Raw genomic sequence first — 14,222 nt, 5'->3', positions numbered from 1 at the left:
ACAGAATTTATCAAAGATTCCCCGGACCGTCCAGTATATTACTACATTTAACATATGCATAGCTTTGTTAGTTTTCATAAATGTTCCTTTTCCACTGTTTGACTTGTTATGATACTAATATTAACTTTGTGCAGCTTCGTTCAAATGCCAATAAACACTCTATCTTATGTAATATCCAAGTTATTAGTTCCACAAGTCATCCCTGTATTAAAGTAAACCACAGTTCGGCATGTGACGTCAGACGCATGGTTTTTCTCGCCGCGCGCACTCCTCCCCGCGAGCACTCAGGCAAAGTGTAAAAATGGCGTCCATCATGGAGGGGCCGCTGAGCAAATGGACTAACGTCATGAAGGGATGGCAGTATCGCTGGTTCGTACTGGACTATAACGCCGGGTTGCTGTCATATTATACTGTAAGTCTTTCTTGTTCGGCCGCGAGATATTAGCGAGGGTTTATCGCTTAGTGGCCCGTTCTACGATCGTTTAATGCTGGGAAGGGAAGCGAGCACTTGCAGGCCTGTCAGGAGTTGGGAATCTCAGCTGGTTGGGGCGGGGCTTGGTTTGAGTGACTGCGACTTCAGCCAATCCGGGCTTTGCTGGGGAAGCCGTTAGCCAATGAGCAGTTAGACTCGATGTGTTGCCAACAGGAAGGCCACCTCCCTTGGAAAAAATGCTTACAGTAGTATAGTTTAGTTAGCAAAATTTGAAGGGTGGAGGCGTCCGCATGTGACGGCTGTTTTGAACGCATTAGCTGCTGAGTATTAAATGTGTTAACGCACATTTCTAGCTTTCAGACTTGCATCCGAAAACCTCCTATAATGTTCAAACACAAGATAAATAGCTAAGCTAAGAGCTGCAGTTCCTGTCAGTAAATCATCCACAGTTAAACTCTCAGTTTGGTTAATGTCTACATACATAAGCCATATAAATTTTTATCCAGTGATTGGCTAATTACACTGTCAATAAATGTTAAATGGGTAAAAATCAATTCTTTAGTCTAATCTTCGCTAATACTGCATGTAATCAAGACCCAACAACTCAAACTGACTGTCGCACTCTCAGATAGAAAGCTGAAAGTAATACCTTGTTTTATATATATATATATATATATATATATATATATATATATATATATATATATATATATATATATATATAATATAATGTGTGTGTGTGTGTGTGTAAAGGTATATTTATCATATTATTATTATTATTATTATTATTATGTTATAAATACATGCATACACAACACACATATATACCTTTACCTTAATCACTGTGTGTGCAGGTATTTTTTTCTAGTACCCCATTAAGTCTAAGTTTGAAGTGTACTACCATATAATTATATTAAATATTAATATAAAGGATATCATATATATATATATATATAAAGGCCAAGAGTATTGTTCTACCATTTTTGTGTATATTCTAAAATCCAGGTTGGTTACATGTATGGTCTTTGACCCAACAAATCAATTTGTGAACCTTTTAAATCTTCTTTGGCAAAATGAGACTTGGACATATTTCAGCACTGTGTTGGTCATTTATCAAACCGCTCCTTTTATCACTCTGTCTCCTCCTTCAGTCCAAGGACAAGATGATGCGTGGCTCTAGAAGAGGCTGTGTGCGACTTCGGGTAAGAAGCTTTCTTTATTGTTAAAGCAGGTAGTTGAATCTGGCCTCGCTCCTTTTTTTCCTGTCCATCATTTCAGTGATTGACTCATGTCTGTCCTCGTTCTGACTATTATTTTTGTTTGGCTATACTATTAATTTCACCCTGGCAGCCCTTGAGAATCTGCCCACAGGATATTATAGCATGGATGAAGAATTTCAAATAAGTATGTGACATGATTTTATGCCTAATGCATTGTATTTTTAATAGAGGTAGAATGTGAGTCTAAGATCTTCCCTAAAGTGTCTGATAATAGGGGTTCAGGTCTGGGTTTTGTGCAGAACTGTCCAGTTCTTCGACAACAGATTTAGTAAAACATTTCTGTGTGGTCCTTGCTTAGTATACAGGAGCATTGTGATATTAGAACAATGGGCCCTTCCCAAAGGTCTTTGTATAGTTTAGCATTAAGATTTGTTTTGACTGGAATTATTAGAACATGAGGTAAGTGAAATGCCTCACCTATTAAACACAATGCTGTGAAAACTTTTCACCAGCAGATGGCACACTCTTTAGTTTAATATGCAGAGGACAGACATGTAATATGTAGATTTAATGCAGAGGAGAATTGTTGTTATATACAGAATGTACAGAAGAGTAATTTAGTTGTAGTAAAATACAGACTAAAGACAGTAAAAGACATTATCACGCATGTTTTATGTTTCTAATCCCAATTATGCCAATAGTAATGTTTCATTTTAAATGTCTGAAATTCCTCTGAGAACTGTTTGTAGTTAAATTGCAATTAAAGTGTTCGTTAAAGGGTTTTGTGTATCTCATGTAATGTCAATGTACCGCACAGCTTTAATTGGTGTCGTAAATAAGAAATTGATTGTTGTCTGAGAGTGAGTAGTTAACCTAAATTCAAAGGGTTAGTTAGTTAAAGGGTTAATTCTGTCATTAATTACTCACCCTCATGTCGTTCCACACCAGTAAGACCGTCGTTCATCTTTATAACACAAAATCCCCAATAGAAAGCAACATAATTACAACATTCAATGTCTGAAGAAGTACTAAAGACCTTGTTAAAATATTCAACGTGAACACAGTGGTTCAACATTAATGTTATGAAGTGACGAGAATACTTTTTGCAAAAACAAAACAAAAATAATAACTTTATTCTTATCTACCCTGTCAGTCTCCTACGCTGTTTACATTCAGTGCTTCAAGGTTCTACGTCAGAACGCTGACTTATTATTAGCCATCGCTGTTCACATAAGCAGCACAATGTGTGTGTGATGCTGACGCAGGAGCCGGCCAATAATGAGTCGGTGTACTGACACACTGTGTCAACAACATAAACAATGTAGGAGAATGACAGGGTAGAGAAGAATAAAGAATTGTTGAATAAAGTTTTTGCTCATAAAAAGCATTCTCGCCACTTCATAACATTAAGGTTGAACCACTGCAGTCATGTTGACTATTTTAACGATGTCTTTAGTAACTTTTCTGGACCTTGAATGTGGTAATTACATTGCTTTCTATGGGGATAAAAAAAGCTCTTGGATTTCATCAAAAATATCTTAATTTGTGCTCCGAAGATGAAAGAAAGTTTTAAGGGTATGGAATGACAGAGATTTAATTTTTGGGTAAACTAACACTTTAAGTTTGTCTTTCGCAAGCAAAAGTCGGAATGAGGGTGAGTACCCTTTAAGTCAGGCATTAAAAATGCTTTGGGCGTTGGCTTATTTTTCTCAAGGCCTGTGGTCTGATCTGATGTGAGCAGTTGTCGCTCTCTTCCTCTCAGTTACCAGTAAGGGCACTGCTTGTTACATCTGTGTTAAACTTTATATTTCCAGCGTTTTCCTTAATAAACCCTTGGTATGTTTTCAAACTGCTCTCTTTAATGTTTTATAATGTTATTATTATATACCAGAATCTGTTGCAGTAGTGCATCAGGCATGAAAGAGTTAATAGTCGCATGTTTTTCCTCTGGTCGGTCCTGTAATAATTACAGAATGTGCTGCAGTTTCCTCTCTCTCTTTCTCTGTCCTCCTTTCTCAATTTACATCTCCATCCCCTTTCCCTTCTTTTCTTATTTCCCTCCCTTTCCGCCTTGTTCCATTCTCCCTCTCTTTCTTTTTATCTCCCTTACTCCACCCATTGTTTCCCACCCCTTTCCTTTTCTCTCTCTTCTTATGTGCGTAAGAGAGTGAGGCAGAGGAACAGAGAGAAAGAGAGAGAGAGAGAGCGAATGACGTGTCCCTCAGTCTGAATGGCTTTCGCTGCATTCTTTTTTGCAGGGAGCTGTGATTGGAATCGATGACGAAGACGACAGCACTTTCACCATTACCGTGGACCAGAAGACTTTCCATTTTCAGGGTGAGGTCTCCATTCATTCGTTCTTCAGGGGCTCTTCTCTCATCTTCAGTTGGCACCTCTTGCTGTGATGCTTTTAACCGGTGTTTATAGTGCAGCCATCAGCCGGCTGCTCACGTGTGCCCGGTCCGTCTCTCTCTCTCTCGCTCTCTCTCTCTCTCTCTTTCTCTCCCTCTCTTTCTCCATGCTCCTTGTCCCTCCTCTCCTCTTTCCACTCTGTTTATTTTTGCTCATGCTTACTCATTCTCCCCCACATGCTCTTTTTCATTTTGATTTTAAAGAGGATTATGACATCAGTAACCAGCGTTCTAATGCTAACACGACCCACACACACTCGCATCAGTTGCGCGCACACAATCCAAACATACATTAGGCCTGGTGTGTTTGTCCGGCTTATCTCTTGCGACCACTGACGGGGACGATATGCAGATTTCATAGCTTGGAGAACTGAGTTCAGAGGCTCTCGGATTTTTTTTTCTTTTCAGAATCCATTGAATTTCTACTAGGAATTTCCCCGGAGCTGGAAGAATTCTTGGAGAAACGGAGTAGAACAGACAGTCTCACCGCAGACTTACGCAAGGCTGCTGGCTGCTGAGCTCCAGGTTTTTAGCCTCTAGCCTCCACCTTCTCTCACTGGCTCATCTGTCCTCTTCCACCCCCCTTCGCATCCGCCCTGCCGGGGGTGCGTTCACTCTCCCCATGCCCTCACCCACTGCTATGTTCCGACACTGTATGCTGTGGCTTTACAGTAAGAAGGGTAAGGTCACGCTCAGCTGGGACTCGTCTGATTGTCTTCTGCAGTGACCGTTAATAATTGCGGTTTGCATTGATTAGTCTCGACCATGCTTTGTCTTTATTTACAAATGGAGTTGGCTGGTAGTATCAACTTTGACTGTGTTTATCGTTCTCAAGAGTTACAGGATTTGAAAATGCGTACCTGGCGGCACCATATATAGTATGTTAAGATCGTCATCTTGTTGCTTTCTCGCACATATTGAATGAAGAAATTATTTTTCTTTTTTCAGTTTGACCAGTAAGATTCATTGCCAACCTTTGTAGTATTGTGTGTCAGTTGTGCTATGGTATGCCAATCCATTTTTTCTTTTAAAAATGGTGGCATAACTCAACCCGCCATCTCTGGTTTCCTGTTGTGCGTTTTCATAGTGTATTTCTATGAGTGTGTAGCGCAGGCTTCGGTTTCAACAATCTCCTCATACCATCCACCTCTCTAGATCCTCAGGGACTCATCCTATCAGTTCTCCTATCGCTTTTTCTTTAGGAGTCATTTACCCTACAGCGGAAATGGTTTTGTGCCTCCTGATCTCAATGGACCGGAATTGCAGCACAAGTTGCTTGTCTTAATTATTAATGGCTATTTTTTTAAAGGGTTATAGTGCCATGTTGGGTTCATAATGGTATATTCTTGAGTAAAGTTGTATATTTTGTTTTAGACATGAACAAATGAAGATTTGAATATTGTTATTATTAATAATATTATTCCTGTAGTCTGCACACAAACCGATTAAATAAATCAATAAATGAGAGGGAATATCCAGTTACTCAAAGGAATCTTTAATTATTTGGATATTCCATTTCATTTGCTGTACTAAATGTAAATACTCACATTATACAAATATATAACAGTAAATGTTTGCTTTTCACAGAAATGTATTTTTCTCTACTTTAAAGTGGCATCAGTGATTGACGCTTTTCATTATAATACAAAGACCTGACTTGCGCTACCATTCTTTTTCTTTTTTTGAAAGAAATTAATACTGTTATTCAACAAGGACACATTACTTTCGATCTTATTGACTTCACAATATCTGAGAGTCGGGATAGGCAGTAGACACTAAAATTGTGTTTTTAATTTACCAGTTTGCTACAATGATTTCTTCTGAGAAAAACCTACATGCTGGATTGGACAAAGTTTGCGTGATCTTCTGCTATTTCCTTTGGTGATGTCTTTACAGCCTTTTGTAGATGGCTGTGCTTACCAGTTTGTTGCACAATGGTCTATTAATGTGAATTATCAATTTGAGATTTACACGTCCCTTAATATTGTCATTTTAAGGCTGTTTACAATGCACCAACAGTCACCAGATTATAGTACGACACTTCTCAGACATTCCAAGACTCAACAAATGCTGATTCAACATGTTCAATCTGCAAAAACAAGTGCCAACCAATGGCAAGAGATGACAAGGAAACACACTGATCTTACAAAACCCGACGAACGTGTCTGTTGCCATTGTTCACCATCTGTCGGTGCAGAGCTTTTTCTGTCTAGATGGCTGTGCTGGTTGTCTAGCATAAAGTTCGACTTTGTGACACTAAAATGCTTATTAATATTATTGATGAGATTTTGCTGTGTTTGGTGTCAGAGCAGGGTGGAGTGATTTGTAAAGTGAGATGTGTTCAGGTTAAACCTTAGTAAAACTGTGCTGTTGTTTTCTTGTTTCGACATGAAACATCATCAGGATTATAGCAAGCTACCTACTGGGCTAAAACCAAACAGCATGCTGTTAAATATTAAAAAACAAAGAAACCTTAGTCTAGAAATGTACCTGCTAAATGAAAATATGGTGTTATGAACACTCTCAGGACGATATGAGCTTGAACTTTCATAGTGAGAATGTAAGAATATAGTTAACCTCCCCATCAGCAAGGTACATTTGAGAATTAGCGGTGAGTTTGACCGGTCAGGACAGGAATATAAGGAGAGGTTCACACAATGTTGGCCACAGAGGCGGCTCAGAGGAACTGTACTTGCTATTTAGAGGACCATCCATAATTCATCATACTCTTCTGTGGCCCAGTATCAGCCCTGCCTGAAAGCCCCTTTATTTTCTCTGAGCTAAAAGCCTCTACCTGTCTTCCTCTCAGACACTTGACTGGGGAGAGAAAAAACAGACAGCGTTTAAAAGCGCTCAGCGTCAGACACTGAGCTCCTGCTGGCAGTGGATCAACATTTGCATTCATGCTCCTGAGGGGAAAGAAATAACAGAGAGGCAGAAAAGACATGGAACATTTGCATGGATGAAGAATGAGCTACTGGTGTGTGTTTTTTTTTCCCTCTGTCGTCAAACTCTCATGTTTCTGCAGGACAGAGCTGGCAGGGGAATGATGCAGGGAGTCACATGGAAGCTGCAGCGTGTTTAGGAGAGACTGCAGGAACATCGTGCACACACACACACACATGCGCTCTGTTCCATAGGCAGCATTTTAGAGCTCTTGCCCGACTCAACAGCTATTTCACAGTATTGGTATAAGGCAGCACACTATGTATTTCTGGACACAGCAATGGATGCACGCACTAGGGATGTACCATATCTGTTATTTTTGTATTTTTTAACTCATTGATGTCAGTTTTGGAAATATATCGGCCAATATTAGACATCTGATTATATTTTCCCTATTTTTTAAATTTTTTGGATGACCCTTTCCATTATTTAGTGCTCACTTAAAGTTGATCTTTAAAATAATATATTTAGAATATTTTAATAATCATGTAAAAAGCAAGTTTTAAAATGAATGTACATTTTTGATACTGTACATCATTATAGTCTTGTGATGGCTAAATTCACTTGTAGCAATGATTTTAAATCTTAGTTTTTATTTCAATTAATTTTATTTTATTTTGTAATTAAAGTACATTACCATGTAAAGTTTAGGGTCAGTAAGTGTTTTTTTTGTTGTTGTTGTTTCCAGCAAAGATGCATTAAATTGATCAAAAGAGGCAGTAAAGACTCTTATATTGTTATAAAAGATTTCTGTTTCAAATAAATGCTGTTCTTTTGAAATTTCTATTCATCCTGAAAACAAATATATCATAGTTTCCACTGAAATATTAAGAAGCACAACTGTTTTTAACATTTTAAAGGGTTAGTTCACCCAAAAATAAAATTCTGTCATTTATTACTTACCCTCATGCCGTTCCACACCCGTAAGACCTTCGTTAATCTTCGGAACACAAATTAAGATATTTTAGTTGAAATCCGATGGCTCCGTGAGGCCTCCATAGGGAGCAATGACATTTCCTCTCTCAAGATCCATAAAGGTACTAAAAACATATTTAACGTTAAATCGGTTCATGTGAGTACAGTGGTTCAACATTAATATTATAAAGCGACAAGAATATTTTTCGAGCGCCAAAAAAAACCTAAATAACGTCTTATTTAGTGACGGCTGAAATTACGTGACTTTGGCGCTCCGAACAGCAGATTCGACACACTGATTCACTTGTGCACCGATGCTTCATGAAGCAGTGTTTTGAAATCGGCCATCACTAAATAAGTCTTTATTTTGTTTTTTTGGCGCTCCAAAAATATTCTCGTCGCTTTATAATATTAATATTGAACCACATGAACCGATTTAAATATGTTTTTAGTACCTTTATGGATCTTGAGAGAGGAAATGTCATTGCTCCCTATGCAGGCCTCACGGAGCCATCGGATTTCAACTTAATATCTTAATAAAAACATCTTGTAGTAGCTCAGTAGCAAGTCTGGTGGAGACATCTTGCTATTTGACAACAGCTGCTATTGTTGAAGAAATGCCTTTCAAGTTCATTGGGTTTAAATGGACTTATTTAAATAATGAGACATATTTTTTTTGAGTGATTAGGTCTTTCGTTTTCTTGCATACTGCTGGGGTGTCATTAGAAGGTGCCCTCATTCCACTGTGAAGTCCGCCATTGCCCTCCAGAGACACACTCCACCTTTTTCTCAGTATGTAGGGTAGAGACGAGGTGGAGAGAATCTAAAAACTGAATTACATTGTGCAAAATAGGTGATGACATAAGTTAGCACTCATGCATTTGCTCAAACTCAAGTAGACAGCAGTTTAAGTGTGCATTTCTTTGATAATATATTTGGATTACTTTATTATTAATTTATAATATTATTATTATTATTAATACGTTTTTTATTTCATGTTCTACACAGAGTTTTGCTGTTGCCTTTAGGTCAGTGTTAGCATGTCCTTATTGACAAATAACGGACAAGTGCAGTGTTTTGTAATCAACTCCTACTACCTCACCTAGTGAAACCTCATTGGCTAGCTAGCTAGTGGAAGTAGCCTGTGCGTCATGTGATCTCCACCGTCGTGCCAGTAGCCCAGGGAGGGGCCATGTTTGTTTTGGACTGTGAGACTCACACAGATCTAGGACATTGATTTCAAGCATGTTCCATAGATGGGGTCCTGTGCGAACGAATGCTGCTGTACTTAACAAGCAGGTAAAGAGAATTAAAAGTTCTCTTGAAGATACTTATCTACTTGTGTTTTTTGCTATGTCTATCTGATGTGTATTGATTATTAACCGATTCAGTGTATGTGTAATGCTGCTGTGCCTCAAGGTTGTTCTATCATCTATATTGGATCGCCTCCACATACACAAATGAGGGGTTTTCAACTGTATTTGAATTTATCAGACCTCCTTCATGCTTCTGAAAGCTTTTAGATTTTCTGCTGAGCTTTGCACCTTCATCCATCGAAGTGTCAGCTATATCTTATGATGTCAGTGCTGCTTTTCAGATGGTTCCCTGAGGAAATTATTAAATGTACGTCTAATGCTATAAGAAAGAGAGAGAGATTTAGTCTAATATAATATCTGTCTGTGAACTTTGTGTGAAGCCTCATGCCAAACATCAAATCATGCCTTAAAGGTTGGATTTGCCACTTGCTGTGAACTACACTTAGAACTTTTTAAAATGGACTTTTTACTCTTCTTCGTCATTTGTTGTGGAGCATAAAAGGAGATGTTTTGAGGAATCTTTACATACACTTTTACATACATACAGTGAAAGTGGATGGTTAATAGTCATTCTCAAGCTCTGAAAAGCGACAGAAATCTCTCATTTTAAGTCTTCTGATGTCATATGATAGCTTTGTTTGAGAAACAGACCAAATTTAAGTCATTATATACTGAAAATCATATTTACTCAAGCTCATAAATTGTATTCTTGGATGAGTAACAGGTAAACAAACAAAGAAAGTTCAATTGAAGGAATAAAATTGTGAATGAAGGTGAGTAAATGAAGACTTGTTTTTATCAGTCATTCCTTTAAGAATACACTTTATAGTTTTATGCTTGATTCATAGATCTTTTTCAGCACAGAGGCTTTGTTTTTAGTCGCACTTTGTTTTTGGTTTTTTTCCTTTTTTTCTGCAAGGAACTCCTCCTCGAGCGTTACTTACCATTCGTATTTACTCAAGGGCAGAGGCTTTTATTTGTGTGTGTTTAATTTCCTGTTTAACTTGTCACAACCCTGTCTTGTCTTCTTGAAACTCTACCTGTTTTCGTTAAGGAAAACCAGATCCGACAACAGAGCTGTAGTTACCGTTGTCACATTTACAGTTCCACAGCAGGGTCATTCTCCACTCTCCATTTCATGCACCGTGTGTTTGCGGTCCGTCTGCTTATGACTAATGGATGTGTTTTTGGATGTTTGCCCCTCAGCCCGTGACGCAGACGAGCGGGAGAAGTGGATTCATGCCTTAGAGGGGACGATTCTACGCCACACCCTTCAGCGGGTAAGAGCCACATCTAGGCCACATGTACCATGATTACACCTCAGTCAGACAGGTAAAGAATCTTCTCCAAAAAAAAAGGTTAAAGGTTAAAGACCTCATTACATTTTGGGGGGATGTTTTGTGACTTTCATTCCATGTCTGTTCATTTTGAGGTCATCTACGTGCTATATGATGTACTCCCCCTAGATGTGTACAGTACAAGTTTTTAATATTATTACAGTTTTTTTATTATTACAATTTTTAAAAACTATTTCCTTTACCAACTACCAATTGTTTGAGAAGTAAGAATTTTGTAATGGAATTAGGTAAGAAGTAATGGAATTTTCTTTTCTGTTTTTACATTTTCGTCAATGGCGTAAATCATTGAGTGTGGTTTCCCCAGGTTATGATGTAATTTTGTATTTAAAAGATGAGTATACCTCAGGTTTCTGTTTCTGTAAAACAGAAAAGACATTGTATTGACACATTTCTCGTTTGTAAATTGTGACAGCATAGTCATTCAAAGGAATATTTTCCTGAAGCAGGGAAATGTGTCCCCCCTGTTTTGGCTGTTGTTATTAAAGCACAATGTGTTTTTAATTCGAGTTTGTGAAAGATTAGCTTTTTTAAGAATCTGAAAACTACAAAGTGTACAAAATGTACTTGATGTGCTATCGAAGGAAACCAGGACAGGGTATTTTTACATAGTTTCTCTCCTCATTACTTGTAAATAATTGTATCATTTTTCAGGCTCATTTTTGTCCTCTACCTCTGTATTCTTTCTCTCATCCTTTCCTCTTAAAGGTCTTTCTGTTCCATCTCCACCTTAGCTTTGTTTAAAAAAAAAAAAAAAAACCTGCTGACAGGCATCTGCGTGTACCTACTCGCAGAATGTGCGCAGCTATCCGGTCACGTGATCTCCGACAGCCAATCACAGCTTTGCTTATTCAGCCAGCCCCTCCTGTGCAGCAAATGGCAGATCCAATCACAGCACTGTATTGTGTTTTCTACAGTCTGTAAGCTTAATGCTACTTTCTCTTCTGCTTTTTTTTTCTTTTTTTCTTTTGAGGAAGTCCTCTTCCTGGTCAAGAGTGGTTTATAGAACAGCTCTGAGTTCAGCCGACAAGCCAATAGGTACTTGTTCACCTTATACGCCCCTCCTTTAGAGGGGGAAACTTACAGGAAAGGGTGTGTGGACTGATACTGAAGTGTTTCTGTGAGTTTGGGTCAGATTTGTGGAGGAATGTCCTGCAGTGGCAAGAACCGAGTGAGTACCTTTGTTTTGTTGAAGTTTACTGATGCGTTAAATGGGTCACTCTGTTTGTGTATGAGTGTGCACAGGTAGGGGTGGGTGAGTGTGTGTTTATGAAAGTAGGGAAGCATTTGTGTGTGCAAATAGAGAGGGTATGGGTCACAGTTGAATGCGTGGTTACTTTTCTACTGGCTTGTGATTTGTAATCTCAGCCATATCATACGTGTACGGTCTGTGTTGACATAATAGAGCACATGACTTTAAGTCAGACTTGTGGGTTAGCTTTTCAAATGTGTCACTGGTGGGTTTGTCTCCTAAAATGCCCAAAGATAGCCTGTACACGTCAGATGATACATATTGAAACAGTTCTCTTTGCATTCGTGTTAGATGTTCAGATTTTCTGCTATGAGTCAGACTGAAGGAGTGAGTCAATGGTAACTGCTTCCTGTCTGTACAGTCTGTATGTTCAGGTGTTTGTTAACAGCTACCACGTAGCTCTCAGCGTGCCGCAGCTTTTCTCTGCCAGGCACAGGATAAAATAATTATGTAATGCTCTCTGAGGGTCGCAAATGCTTGTTAAGAGGTATTTCTGTAAATTTTTCATGCCAAAACAGCAGATCTCAGGGGTTGCTGGGAGGTGTGATGTTTATGATGCCTGTAGGATGTGACTAAGCATATGTTCCTGTACTTCGCTGGTCGAGAATTGTGGTTCAATTCCCAGGGAACATGCATTATGAGAAAAGCGATTGCCTGATACTTATCAGTTAAATTACAAATCGGATGGTCCCTTAATCAGAAATAGACCCTTATGTTGATTTTTCTTAAGTTTAAGTTGGAAAATCTACTTATACTGTGATGTTTTTCTTGACATTTTGTGACTTTCTAATTCAAGGTCATAAACATGGCTACAAATTGTGGACACTGATGTGTTGTGGAATGTGTGTACAAAATTTATATTACAATTGTAATGTTTGCAGGTCAGTTTGACCCATATATTTTGTTTGTTTAAAAATTGTTTACAGTACTGTTTGTAATATTCACAGTTTATGAAAAAAATGTTGTTAAATACAGTTTTAAAAGTCATATGTTCTCATGTATGTTTTGTAATTTGTGAGAAGTGTTAATGTTTAAGGGTTTTTTTTGTTTTTTTTTTCACATTGATTTTTGGTTAATTGTATTGAATCCCATTACAATCCATCCCAGAAGACCATACCCAGATATTTTTAATCATTCAACGAAAATTACCTTTTGGATAAATATGTTTGTCACATAGGAGAGCAGCATTGTAGCTGTTAAGATGCTAGTTTGCCAGAAACATACTATTAAAGGCATAGTTCACCCTAAAATGAAAATTCTGTCATCATTTACTTACACTCAAGATGTTCCAAACCTGTATGTATTTCTCTCTTCTGGCGAGCACAAAAGAAGATATTCTAAAGAATGTCGGAAACCAAACAGCTCATGGACACCATTGACTTCCATAGTTTTTTTTTTTCCCATACTATGGAAGTCCGTGGGCTCCATCAACTGTTTGATGAACCATGTTCTTCAAAATATCTTATTTTGTGTTCAGCAGAAGAAAGAAAGTCAAACAGGTTTGGAACAATTTGAGGGTGAGTAAATACATTTTTGGGTGAACTATCCCTTTAACGAAGGTATGCAAAAGCAAGCATAAATACTTGGCAAGGTAAGCCGCCTGTTGAGCGTACTTTCCCTGTGACCTTAACTAACCCCAGTAACTAACTAACTAACTGTTCTTCTAGCTATCTCTATGCCCACAGTTTAAACATATATATGCTATTGTACTCACTAAACTATTCACTGATCTGTGCTTCGGCATGACTGTAGTTTATGCATCTGCCTTCTATATTGCCTCTTGCTACAATGCTGAGAATGTAACTTAGATTTGCGAATTGTGTTATGAGTTGTCACAATGTTTCTGGCTTTCATTCCAGCTGTTAATTATTCCTGCCTTCACTGCTTAGGGTGTTCGTTTTAGCAGGACTGAATGTTTCATAAAAACACTCCCATAATTCTCAAATGACAGAGGTACAAATGACCTGTAAGTTAGGTTAGAAAAATCCAGCCATGCCTTCAGAGTGGAACTTGATCTTTAGTTTGTTTTAAAAGCTGCAAAAAACTCATTAAAAGCTTTTATTGTGTTTCTTTCCACATACATACGTTTGCAGTCCACTGAATGAATCACATGGTCTCACACTGATATTCCACTTAACCTTTGATTCCTGAGCGGATTTGCTCTGCTTATGCAGACTTTGACCTATCTTTTTAATGTTTACAATTTTGAGACACGGTTAGCTGCCCATGGCTTTTCTTCATTTTCCCATGCAGTTCAGTTCCACCAATCTCCGCTGTGGAGTCTTTTACGAGGGTCGACAAGAACCAGAGCTCACGGCAGTGACCCCCAGACCAGGAAGTACCTCTCTTATATAGGCTACTGCCTACATTGCCT

The 14,222-nt window shown here is 38.2% G+C and overlaps 1 protein-coding gene across 6 annotated transcripts in view; it reads left to right on the top strand.

The window, feature by feature from the left end:
- Window positions 1–282: 282 nt before the first annotated feature.
- The window catches only part of osbpl9 (oxysterol binding protein-like 9), a 35,221-nt gene continuing 21,281 nt past the window's right edge, over window positions 283–14,222 (top strand). For 2 of the 6 annotated variants that reach the window (XM_067394604.1, XM_067394603.1), the window contains exons 1-4: window positions 283–412; window positions 1,585–1,635; window positions 3,912–3,990; window positions 10,448–10,521. In XM_067394604.1, the coding sequence (XP_067250705.1) occupies window positions 302–412; window positions 1,585–1,635; window positions 3,912–3,990; window positions 10,448–10,521 (315 nt within the window). In that variant the 5' untranslated portion in view covers window positions 283–301. Of the gene's footprint in view, window positions 413–1,584; window positions 1,636–3,911; window positions 3,991–9,102; window positions 9,225–10,447; window positions 10,574–11,576; window positions 11,768–14,222 lie in introns of those variants that run through there. The other 4 variants (XM_067394607.1, XM_067394605.1, XM_067394608.1 and 1 more) reach the window with 4 other exon arrangements.

Source organism: Chanodichthys erythropterus, chromosome 9 (assembly GCF_024489055.1).
Source record: "Chanodichthys erythropterus isolate Z2021 chromosome 9, ASM2448905v1, whole genome shotgun sequence".
Lineage (NCBI taxonomy): Eukaryota > Metazoa > Chordata > Actinopteri > Cypriniformes > Xenocyprididae > Chanodichthys > Chanodichthys erythropterus.
The sequence above is the reverse complement of the archived record's forward strand: the minus strand, read 5'-3'. Positions and strand labels throughout refer to the sequence as shown.